General features: G+C 30.3%; 1 protein-coding gene across 1 annotated transcript in view; it reads left to right on the forward strand.

Moving 5' to 3' along the window:
* Positions 1 to 12,856, forward strand: part of LOC129984233 (uncharacterized) — a 194,712-nt gene that overhangs the window by 119,029 nt on the left and 62,827 nt on the right. Inside the window, exon 7 of the mRNA XM_056094065.1 lies at positions 7,811 to 7,950. Coding sequence (XP_055950040.1) covers positions 7,811 to 7,950 — 140 coding nt within the window. The remainder of the gene's footprint in view (positions 1 to 7,810; positions 7,951 to 12,856) is intronic.

Genomic DNA, 12,856 nt, shown 5'->3' on the forward strand with positions numbered 1-12,856 from the left:
ATACGCAGTAATTGCACAGTATCAAGTACCTGTCCTGTCGAGACAAGAACTTGCTGTTATCTGTTCTCTCAGCGCATGCGCAATCTTCTTTCTGCGCATGCGTGACTTACTGGAATCTTATAACTAGATGAGTGTAAACCCACCTTTGTAAAATTTAATGTCGTATCTTGGACGCGTGGTCTTCCACATACTATTGAAAAGTGCAATAGGATTTTTGTTTTGTTTTTGTTTCTTCGGGCGTTTCTTAAGAAATAATCTCAAAAATCACAGCATTGCAAATGCAATTTTTTAAAAATGTGTGGTAAAATAATATAACTAGTCCAAATAGTCATTTTTAAAAATAACTCTCTTGATATGCGAAAATTAATGCTCATATTGAATAAATATTGCTTAAGTAAGCAGTTGTTTTTATTATTTATTAAATATAAATATCTCTATATATTATATAAATATTTCAATAGTATTATTATAATTTCTTTTGTTAAGAATTTGCTCAAACTCTTTATATTTTTAATGGGATTAAAAATGACTGATAAAGTGATTCCTTTTTAACTATATACGCCTGCGTTACTTTTCACAAAATTTAAAATTAAAGAACATTCAATGGCTTGCTTGGAGTCTTTACGTGGGGGGGGGAGGTAAAATTCACAGGTTCAAAATCCGACTTCGCCAACAATGCGACTTTAAATCCTCTTATAGCAGCTGTCCTCTAGTTTTTAAGGTTTGGCAGTTCAAAAGAGAAGTAAATGTCATCTTAATCGTTTGACCGAAGTTGAAAATAAAGAAGTTTTTACCAATACTATTAATATAAGCTAGTGAGACGTCAAAATGAAACATTTATAAAACTAAGATAAAACCCGAACCAAATCTTGCCATCGAACACTAAAAAATTCTTGAGCTGCAATGATCATATGGGAGTGTCTGGTCTTCAGAATCGGGAGGTGGCAGTAGGTACAATTTCACGAAAAGATCTGCATTTTTACCAGCTTGATGCTCGTTAAAAAGGTCAAACGTCAGACATCAGAAATGAATATGGTGCAGAAGTTTCGAGATGGGTCTGCAGGGCTATTTTTGCCCTCGTTGTCAGCATATGGTTCAAAATTATGAGTGTGTTCCAATAGTACTCGTAAAAAAAAGACGTTAATATAAAACCGGTGTTAAAAGATGTTATGAAAACCTGCCACCTTAGGACGCTAGGTACTTTGTTGCCCAATGTGACAGAATTTCTGTATAACATCCTTATTGGAACTTATTCCGATAGTTGTCGGTCTTTTACGCCTGAGTCATAGGAAGGGTGCAAAACTATATGACACGGGTCACTTTGCTGCCATTAATTAGCTAAATAATCATTTTTTATGTCTCATTTTTTGAATTAACAGACTGGAACAAGTCAATACCAGCACTGTGAGACTAACAACTGCAACTTCTTAAAGGATCCACTAAAATTGCCAAACGTATCAAAGATTCACCATTCCAAGTAGTCTAGACACCTGTCTCTGCAACTGACGAATCTTTCGACTTAAACCATTTGGACAAACATTTGAGTGTAGATTCAACGCATCGTTTTGCACCATCTTTTTTTAAAGGATTCACATAAAATTGTCAAACACTGAATCAAACATTCACCTTACTGTATAGCCGAAACACTTGTATCTGCAATTGACGAATCTTTTGACAAAGATCATTCGATCAATTATTTGAGTGGAGACTCGGCGCATTGTTTCGCATCAGCTTTATCAAAGGATTTACTAAAATTTTCAAACGTTGAGTCAGTTATTCACCATAACATATAATCGAGACACTTGTTTCTTCAATTCGAATCTTTTGATTCAAGTCATTCGATCAAACATTCGAGTGAAGGTTCGACGCATCGGTTTGTACTGGCTTCTTCAAAGGATCCACTAAAATTGAGCAATTGAATCAAAGATTCACCATAGTTTCTTATTTCTGCAACTGATGAATACTTTGACTCAAATCATTTGATCAAATATTTGAGACAAAGCACGACACCTTGTTTCATACAGCCTTTACTAAACCTAACTAAATAATAGTCTGATGGAGTGACAAGTGTATTTGCCAAACTTAAATTTGTCTTTACACTTATAATAAGTTTCAAAATAGTGTGAACAGTTAAAAATAATTATATTTCCAGATTCTTTGAATTTATATATATACTATTCCACTTTGATGCGTACTGAAAAGTATCGAATTCTAGTACTGCGCAAACTAATTCTTATGTTGCCTATTACCTGAATAAAAGCCAGACCTTTTCTTATCGAAAGAAAATGAAAGTCCAATTACTTTTATTTTTGTCCCTGAGGGCTTCGCGCGCTCCTTAACGTTATTTCGAGATGATACTTTGTCGACGTCTTTTAAATTAAAAAAAAAGAGGCGAAAATAAATTGGAGGCGTTTGAGGTGCAATGAACCGGTTCCAATAATTTATTTTTTTTCTTCTTTTTATTTTCTTCGCATAATTTTAATCATTATCTGGCACATGGTTTGTGATGGCTGCAAATTTCTTTTTTGAATTATTATTTTTTTTCTCCACCTTGATCTCGCTATACAGCAAACGAGTTATGCAAATATGACTTCTTTCCATAAGACTTGATAGACAGTTTTACTTTTAATAATAACAACCTCTAATAAGTCGTTTGACATGCGACGCATCACAGCGCCACTGATGCGAGCGGCAAACAATGATACTAAATAATGACAGTCATAGAAGCTATAATAAATTTCCTGTGAATTTCTTTTTTGTATGTGAGTGTCTGCATCGTTCGATGAGAAAGTAAAAAATAAAACGTGAGTGATAGTTTCTGTTTCTGCGTCATTAAAAGTCGGTTAGTAATTCGCCAAGCTAGTTTTCTACAATATTTATTGCTTAATTTTATTATTATTATTATTATTTTGCGTTTGTAAGTGGCAACTGTACGAAACATATAATTACATTTAAGTCAATAGAGTGAAGTTAATTAGAATACAGATCTTTTTCCTTTCTAATGAAGAATAAAATTAGATTTAGGTGTCGATCTTTTATGACTATCTATTTAACAAAAATATGATAAATAAAATTATTTATAGAATTTCATAATTTAAAATGTTAGAATGTATATAATAGTAGGGATGGTTCAGTATTAATTTGAAAAATTATATGATGTATAAAGAAAGCCCCCTTACCCGAAAAAATTTAAATGCAGTTTCTTTTTTAATTCATATGGTTTTGATGAAGGAAATAAACAGAAAGCATTTGCAATATTTGTTTATTAGCTGTACTAGCCACTTTTGGTGACCAGCTTGTTCGCCAAGATTTTAGACTGAAGTTTTTAAGTTAATAAAGGATTAATATGTTATTTAAAATTTAAGTTTATTTTATACGATTTAATAATAGTACTTTGAATGAATATTCAAAACATTAAAAAAAGAACTGAAGGGAGCATTACTCTTAAAAAGCTTTTTTCGAACCAAATTAAACTTGAAGAATTTATTAAAAGTAAAGAAAAAAATCTGTATAGAAATGAAATCGATGTCATTAAAGAGATAATTTTTTGAGTTTTAAGATGATGCAAAAATCTTTTTGGGAATTAATAGTTTTATAAATCATCTATTTCCAGTTGATAAGTCATACCGAGCATCCATAGTGATGGTTAAGCCTACTTTCTCTCTCGATTATTAAACTTTTCGATTAAAATTTATTTCTTAATTTTTTTTTACATCTTGTGACAGAATGAAGTGTTTGAAACGGCGAGTAACATTTATATTATAATAATTTTATTTAATTAGAGAAGTAATAAATTAAGTACAGCTATAAAAATGTTGAATAAAGTAGTCGTACATCGATATGTACATCGAAACTTTTGTACATCGATATGTTTACATTTCATTGCTGCCATTCCGTAATAAGTAATTAGAGCGATTTCTGCTCCACGTATGTTAACGTTATATATATATATATATATATATATATATATGCTTGAAGATTATTTTATATTAATTTCATATGATTTAAATTTAAATTTTAAATTATTTGTTTTTCAGAGGCTTACAGTATTTGTAATTACAGTACTAAATTTAACAGTATTACAGTATAAAAAGAATTTAATATTAAATGACTCCTTAAATTCTAAATAATATTTTTCTCAATAAAATACTTTATTAAGAATGTTAGATAGACCATTATAGAATGAATTAAAAATTAAATATTTATTCCGAAATCTTGTTTCGAAATTTTACTAATTCTATAAATACAGTACACTCCCGAGTATCCGGCTCGCGACTATCCGGCCTTGTTTTCTTTCATCGTAATTAAGTTAGACATTTCAGAATTTATGTTAAAATCCTGAAATAAATTCTTGAAACGTACAGTGCAGTATATAAGCATATATAAACTATCAGTACAGAGTCTTCTGTTTTAACTCGACACGTTACCGGTAGCTGCTTCTATGATTCACCTGGCTGCCTTCACATTCTACGTGGCTTGAGATAAATGGAGGACTTAGTACTCAATAAGAAGTGAAAAAATACGTGTTATGTGAGTTTTGCTATAAAAACTTTGCCTTCTGGTATTGGTGGGCAAAGAAATGAATTCATAGAAGTCCGGCCTATCCGGCTATTTTGTTATCCGACCTGTGCTTCCGCCACATTAGGCAGGATACTCGGAAGTGTACTGTATGTGTATTTATTTTTATAATAATTATTTTAATATAAAAGATACTTATTTTATTTCTTTACTAAATTTTATAAGAATACATAAACCTTTTACAACGTAAATTTATTTATCATATTCTTAAAGTTTACATAAATAAAGTGCATTATTGATATTATTAAGGCTTTTTAATGAAATTATTTACCGAAGTTGGTTCCCAATTGTCCTGAAGTTATTCCCTTATTCAAAGCTTTTCATCTGAAATAATTATAACTTGATAATAAAATTTTATTCACTAACTTTATACCATTTGATATTCCATTAACAATCAAAGCACTTGAAATATGATACATTGAAAGGAAACGTGGATTGTAACTTACAGAGAAAACTCATTATAGCTTTTAGGTTTTCCATTGGGCAGAATTTCGGAATGCTAATTGAGATCACTTATAAAATGTCTATTATAAAATTCCATCTTTATTAACATGAAAATAATTAAATAAAGGGTTCAAAAATAAGATGCAATTAATTTTTCTGAAACAAAGCATTTAGAAAAGAAACTGAAACGAATAATACTTTGTCATTTGACGCTGACAAACTTCCAACGATTCCAGACACTCCACCCTAATGCAGCAGACCATTCTATAAATCTTAAAGTGTCTTCTTTAATTTATTGCAATTTATTCCATTATTGATACTTTGATATCACAATCAGACGATGCAAGTGTAGATAACAAAAACTATTTTTATATTGATTGTTATGAAAGCAAGTACATAGATTACATATCGTCTCTTACAACCAATCCAGCAACTTATTTGAGTGTCACTTTGAGGCCCTCAGGCCATTGGACAATTTTTTGAGTCATTAATTATAGACACATATTTATTATCGGACAAAAGCGAGTGTCTTCTTTCTTTTCATAGGGTTAAAGATCTTGACGAGACTATACTGAATAATCAATCGTACAGTGAACATGACTGTGTGACTGAAATAAATTCTTAATTATTGTCGATTCATTTTAATATTACATAATTATACCGAAACAAGACAAATGACTGATTTCAAATTGCAATTTCGTTGTAGCATATAAATGCCGACATGTTTAGTGTAAGTGAAAATAGATTTATTAAATGCCAAATGCAAAATTTGTGAATTTGGATGATTACAGCCAGGTAAGCATATAGAAGTGTCATTTTTCCAAGCACAGTTAGCGATAATAAACATTATTAGTTTTAGTATTTGTACCTTGAAACTTACATTTTTAGGCTTCAGAAATAAACTATTTGATATCTTTTTAATATGATAATGATTTTCAGAAGACATACTATATACACCAAATGCTTGGTACGAAAATCGTTACGCAAAAATACAGGATTCTGTAAGTGTTGGACCTATCAGATTTTTCATGTATTTTTTTCTCAAATATCAAGTGCGGATTGAGAAAGGATTTTTTTTTTTTTTTTGAAATTTTCATTAGCTTTTTAGTTAAATTAATATATGTAATTATTTAAAAATTGAGATGTTAATGTTTTTCTTCAATGACTTCGCAATAGCATCTCTCAATCCACCAATCAGCGAACATTGGTGACGTCAGCAATTTTGCTCTATCAGTTTAGCTTTGTTTTAAATTTCATCGTTGTAACGTATAATATTTTGTGTTTGTAATTAAATGTGATTTTATGCATCATATGTCTACTTTTGGTATATATGTATCAAGGCATCTAAGATAGGACATAGGGTAGATGTGAATGCTCTCAATAATATTTAGTTTTTTGCTGTGACGTTTCGGTACATTTATTATTTACAATTTATTTTTTATGCCGCTTTAAAATTAAAAAGATTAGTTTTTCGATGCTTTAAATTCCCTCTTACATTTTTTCTCTACTTTTCATAAATATCTGAAAATTAATTTCAAATATTATTTATAACAATGCTTTTTATTATTGCAATAAAATTCAAATACTAATGTTATGATAAAAATAAAATACTTGTCTTTAGATATTAACTTCAAAGTGGAAATTTCATTTTTATTAACATAATGTTTTTAAAAGTACATTCTTCCTGTAAATTAAGTTTCGAAAAAATCATTATGCTTAGTATGAAGGGCTGCTGCAATCCAGCTATAGACATTAAAGACAAGGTAAACGCATTAAATATTATTATACTACGTTGTTTGAACTAAAACGAAATGTAAAGAAATCTTTTACATACTATTACAGGATATTGATTGTTAGCTATTTTTCCCCTTACACTGATATTTTTTTGGAATGAAAATTGGCTTTCATTTCATATATTAATGGGATTTAACTGTTTATAAATAACTCAGAAACAAAATATTGATTTATTGTTTTGACACCATACTATATTATATGTGTATTGATTGCTATACGAACTTCCATTTTTATGTGAAAGTTCGTACTGAACTCCGACTTTACTGTAACTTTAACTTCTATCTTGCATGGGTTATATTTTCCCTACAGGACTCCTCCCATCGATGACGGGACGTACTTTCTTCGGGGAGGGTTGTACCGTGGCCGGTGATGGTCATTAGGACTCAACCACAGTTCCCGCCAATGTTGCTGTTGCGGCGGTCCGGTCATTCAGTTTTTATGGTTTAAATCTATGTGCCTTCGTGGCGGGTCGGAGAGTCAGATGGCTGACTTTCCCTACAGGACTAAAATGCTGTGACTGAAAATTTCTTTAAAATATTATTTAAGCTCAAAATACTTTCTCAGGCTATCTTTTTTCTCCTTTCTAACACCACTCTCGCCATGGATTGGACAAAGAAATCTCGACAAAAGATAAAAATTGGTTTATTTCTTAGAAAGAATAAAAATTATTAAGAATCTCTACATCTACTTCTTCAAATCATGCTTTACAAAGTCGACAGGATTATTACCTGTTTGGTGGAAAGCAACATCGTAAATTTCATTTCATTTCATTTATTCCAACACCCATCATTTTTTTTTTCTACTGTGTATTGATCCTTTGCCTGCAATTTCATAAAGCTTCAAATGGTTTTCAACATTTGAATGACGCAGCTAAATCTTATCTGTTTTGCCCATACATATAAGTCTATTTTTTATTATATTAAAATAATGAATGTGAACATTTTTATTATGTTATCTTATCATATAAATTGATTGCTGTGCTTTCTTGCTTCAGGGCAACGGAACTTTCGTCAACAGTGTCGTGGTGCAACACCACGCGTTTGTTTTGAGAACCTCGGACCGGAGAATCGACGTCGCCTGCGACTACGAAGAGATGAAGCTGAAAGTGAGAGGGGCCAAGAGTGTGAAGCATGGGTAAGAGTCTGATTTAACAAACATCTCAACCCCAGTTATCCGAAAAACTTCTGATTTAAAATATTCTGAATTAATAATTCTGTTTCAAGTGCATGTAAGATTGACCTTGAATCTATAAATATATATTTATGGATTTTTCCATTTAAATACACTGTTTCTAATATCGTGTTTCTAACTTTCAAATTGTAATGAGTAAGATTTTAAAGCTAGGAAAAGAAAGAAATGAAAAGCAGTTGAGATTTCTGCCATATGTAGTAAGTCTTATATAAATGTTTAGCCAAAACACGGGAAATATGACCAAGCTATACAAATTTGCAGAAATATTAGATTTATATTGGACTGCAGTTACTGAATTATGTTTTATGCATTCTGTAAATTCTTATACCTTTTTAATATTCGAATTTTCATTTTCTCCTGATCTTTTGCGAGAATATAGTTTTTAAAAACGTCCCAGTTTTCTCAACCTTTGTTGTCTTGACGTGTAAGTATTTTCTTGTTTCCTGTTGTCATTTTCTTATTTATTGATTGATTACTTTCGATTTTATTGTGTGCGTTATTCGTGTTGAGCTAAAATAATAAAATACTTTCACATCGCCATAGATCTTAATTAGAACTTCGTTATCATTCATCGTCTAACGCATGATCAATAATTCATCACCAGGCGCTATCGAAAGGAAGTGCCGTCATCCATGTCATCTGGATCCAATTTAATTTGGCGATTGCAGGCGTGTGAAGTACGTGCCAAGATGTCGCAACAAGCTATCACTTGGCGTTTGTCTTGTCGTCGGAATGGAAAGTCCTTGTTCTTAGGTGATTGGTCGTAATTGATCACGGGTCGCGGAGGCGTCAGATCTAACAGTACACTATTGTTCTTTGGCGACACTTATTTACTTTTCAGCGATGCGTCTGGATTTCATTGTTGGCGAAACAAGTTCAGATGTCCAGCCATGATAGGCGACGAAAATGTTATTCATGTGCCTTGTTGGGTGATGATGTCATCGGGTAGTTTCTTTTTTATTATAACTTTAAATTGTTGAAATTGATAGATGGGGTATTTCACCGGACAATGACATAGTCCGAACCGGTAAATGTTCTGCTTTGCATAGAATGGAGAGTTTTGTTGGTTGGCTTTATTAAAATGCATGCCATTGTCCGTTATTTCACAGAAAGCGAGGGAGTAAAGAAATAAAATAAGGAAGATCAATTGATATCAGAGAAATTATGATCCGCTATGTGCACAATGCATGGTCAATGTTAGTGAAAGGAAATAAACACCTGCTAGTTCCGGTGTTATATATAATTTTTTAGCAATTTCGTGGCCAAAGAGAGAGAAGGCACTTTTGAATTTTAAACTTCTCTTTATTCTATCCCGGGAGTTATAATTTATGTCAAAGCAAGAGCGAAGAGGCCCGTCAACACAGAACGACACAAGAGTGAGAAGAGAAACGCTTAAAAAAGAGAGAAAAAAATATTTTCCCGAGTTATTTACACTATGAGATTTTGACAGGGATTTCTTTACACGTGTCGATTTAGGTAAGGGAATTATAGGGACCTTTTAAAAGATTGTGTTAGATTGACAAATTTTTCTCCCTTCTCTGCGAGTGTAGGAACTTGTCGATCTCAGCAATTTTACAGAGTTCTGTTGCATTAATATATATATATATATATATATATAGATATAGATATAGATATAGATATTCGATTTTTTAAATTTCTTTTTATTTCCGTCCCGGGAGGCACGAATTATGAACAAGCAGAAGCGATGAATATATACTGTGGGATTTTAATAGGGATTTCTATCACGTGTCAATCACAAGCAAGGGAATCATAGGGATCTTTTAGAAGAAGTCAGCAGTATTTTATCCGTTTACTGGGAGTGTGGGAACTCTCTCTCTCTCTCTCTATATATATAATATTTACAGAGAGAAAGAGAGAGAGAGAGAGAGAGATTCGAAAAGAATATTGATATCGAAGTCAAATATTGAAAATATCATTTATTAAAAATTTTTTATTTCCTATTTCTTTATCTGTTATCCAAATCTTGTGAAATCTTATAAAAATCGTTTATAGATGTAATTATAGTTGCCATTTTTTTATTTAAGTCTAAAAAAAATTTTCTTTAGAGATTAAAATCACGGAATTCTCTGAATTCCAAGTTTTAATTTTCTTTTTAATTGAACCAACATTTTTTAGAACAAATCCTCACAGACTTCAATATATCTTCTGCGTAAATGCACTCACGATCGACTTTTGAAAAGGTTATTCCTTTTTGAGATCAGATAGTGTAATACCAAGAATTAAGAAAGAAATAAATAAGATTTCGCGGCGCTAAATGAACGATATGCGGTTACCTTAATATTAAGAAAGGCCATCTTATCTATTTCATTTCTTTCTTTTTTTGATACTTTATTGTCATTCTCGAGACAGCCTTGAATTTCAATGATGTCATTCTGACTTCAGTCCTTCCTCAGTTCAAATTCTGGTGAAGGTTGTGCAAGGACAATGACACATTGCTGTTCCTAGAAGAGAATTCCTGTTATACAGTTAGGTGCATTGGACATCTGAATGATAAACACAAAAGCTTTGTTTGATATGCTATGCATACATATGGATGAGTGTGCATTCAATTTTTCTGAGAATGCAGAAAAAAATGGGAATGCATTTTATTCAATGTAAATTCATGGTGAAAAGTTCCATGTTTGAAATTCAGCCTGCACGTCTGTTTCTGGGGTTATGCTATATCGCACAATCGGTCTTGGTTTTCGTACAGCTTCGTTTAGAAAAATGAATGCACTTTTGAAAAGATAATAATTTTTTTTTTTACTAAGAAATGATACAAAAAGACTCTAACCCTGGTGAACTGTTTTTTAATTCAAAAAATTTGCAAGTTAATAAAATATAAATTGTGATATAAGATTTAAGAGAATATTATCTTTGTTTATTAAAAATAAAAATCTTGTTTTAAAACTTAATTATATGCAAAGAAAGAAAGAATTATTATGCAAAAGAAAAAAAAGCTTGGAATTCATCTCTTACATTACTGTCTTGTAATTTTTCATTTGATAAATGATGTATTATTTAGCTAGAATTGCAAAGTAATTTTATAAAAAATAATAAAACTATTAATATTTACAAAAATTTTATTGATATTTTGTCACTTGTTCCTTTTTAATTATTTGTTCTAAACTTAATCAAAATTTCGAATTAGCAACGGAGTTTTTTCCAGTGTTAATTTTTAAAACAAGAACCTCACATTAAATATAGGCATTCTTACGAATAATTTGCTAATTTTCTAGTATGTTAGAATAGATCTTGCAGAAAAAAGATAGTGCTTGATCGTTTCCCATATTAATCCGTTAATTTACATTTACATTTTTAAATATTTGTTTAAACTTGTATTATAATTTTATATACTTTAAACGTCAAGAAATAAATTTAAAGAAGTTCTTCATTTTAATTTGTTGCTTGTGACTTTATTCTTCTTTCAAACTGTTTTCCTAGACAAATTTTTTCCCCCCATTCGAGCATTAAAGGCAAAATTTATGAAAATAATTACCATCAGCTCATGCTTAACGATCAAACGATATTTATTTAGCCGTCAAATACGTTTTGAAATAATGAAAACGGGATTGTTGCTGCTAATTATGGAGAAATTTGAATTTTTAGAGAAAATGTGAGAAGTTTCCTTGTCTATTACTTTTTATTAAAAGTCAACTGTTAAAGAATCTTAATGTATTGGCAAAAACGTTATTTTTCAATCGAAACTGTGAGAATACATTTCGTTTTTAAGAAGAAATTATATTAGTTTATTAGTATTATTACTATATTTAATGAAATTTTTTAATTCAAAATTTTGTATATCTGTCCTTTTTTATAAAAGCATTTATAGGCGTTCTTTTAAATGAATCTTTTATCATATCCAACATATTCCACGAATTATTTAAGAGAATGAAGAAAATATAAATTTCTGTTTTTTTATTTCTAACATAATTTATCAAAACACTTTTTATAGGATAAAGTGAAAAGAATTTCATTAAATTTTCTCATATTTTTTTAATGAAGAATAGATAAAATTATCTCAGAAATCTTTTACTCTAATTTCTGATAACTTATTAAGAAAGAGTTCACCCTATTTTTGAATCGCGATGTTAATATGAGAACGAACCACAACCTACTCGTTTCGAAGTATGACCCGTCAATGGAATGGAGATAATTCTACCCATCGTGAGACTTCTCATAAATATACTCGTAGTGTTTCCTTATATTAACCTAATTAAAAATATAGGTAGTTTACTATATTACCTTTAGAGGAACTCGTGTGTTGTCTGCAAATATTTTCTGTATTTATGTTCCAGTTCTTACGTTTTCAGTTGAACTTGAATTTCAAATTATTGGAGAAGATTGAAATGAAACTTTGCATTATTAATATGGAATTTATTTATTATTTATTAATTAGATTAATTTTCTTTAACTTTTTTTATTATATTATCTTTTCTTAACTAATCATCACAACTCTTTATAATTCGATTTTTTATTATTTATTTATTTATTATTTATTAATTAGATTAATTTTCTTTAACTTTTTTTATTATATTATCTTTTCTTAACTAATCATCACAACTCTTTATAATTCGATTGTAATTTCTTATAAACTATTCTGATTCCTTACTAGTCTCTTTTAGCGACCAGCTGCTTCATTAGGGATATTGATCATATTTCTTTTCAAATCGTTTGGAAAAAAAATCATGATTTCTTCAAACTGTCAGATCTTAAAGCAGTGATTTTTTAAAAATTATATTACACATGCTTTGTTCATTGTATATATTAACCTTTCTAATGGAGATTAGTCCCATAACTCATATTGCCTAAATGTGCAATTTATCTCTCTCTCTCTGTATGTGTGTGT

Source organism: Argiope bruennichi, chromosome 9 (assembly GCF_947563725.1).
Source record: "Argiope bruennichi chromosome 9, qqArgBrue1.1, whole genome shotgun sequence".
Lineage (NCBI taxonomy): Eukaryota > Metazoa > Arthropoda > Arachnida > Araneae > Araneidae > Argiope > Argiope bruennichi.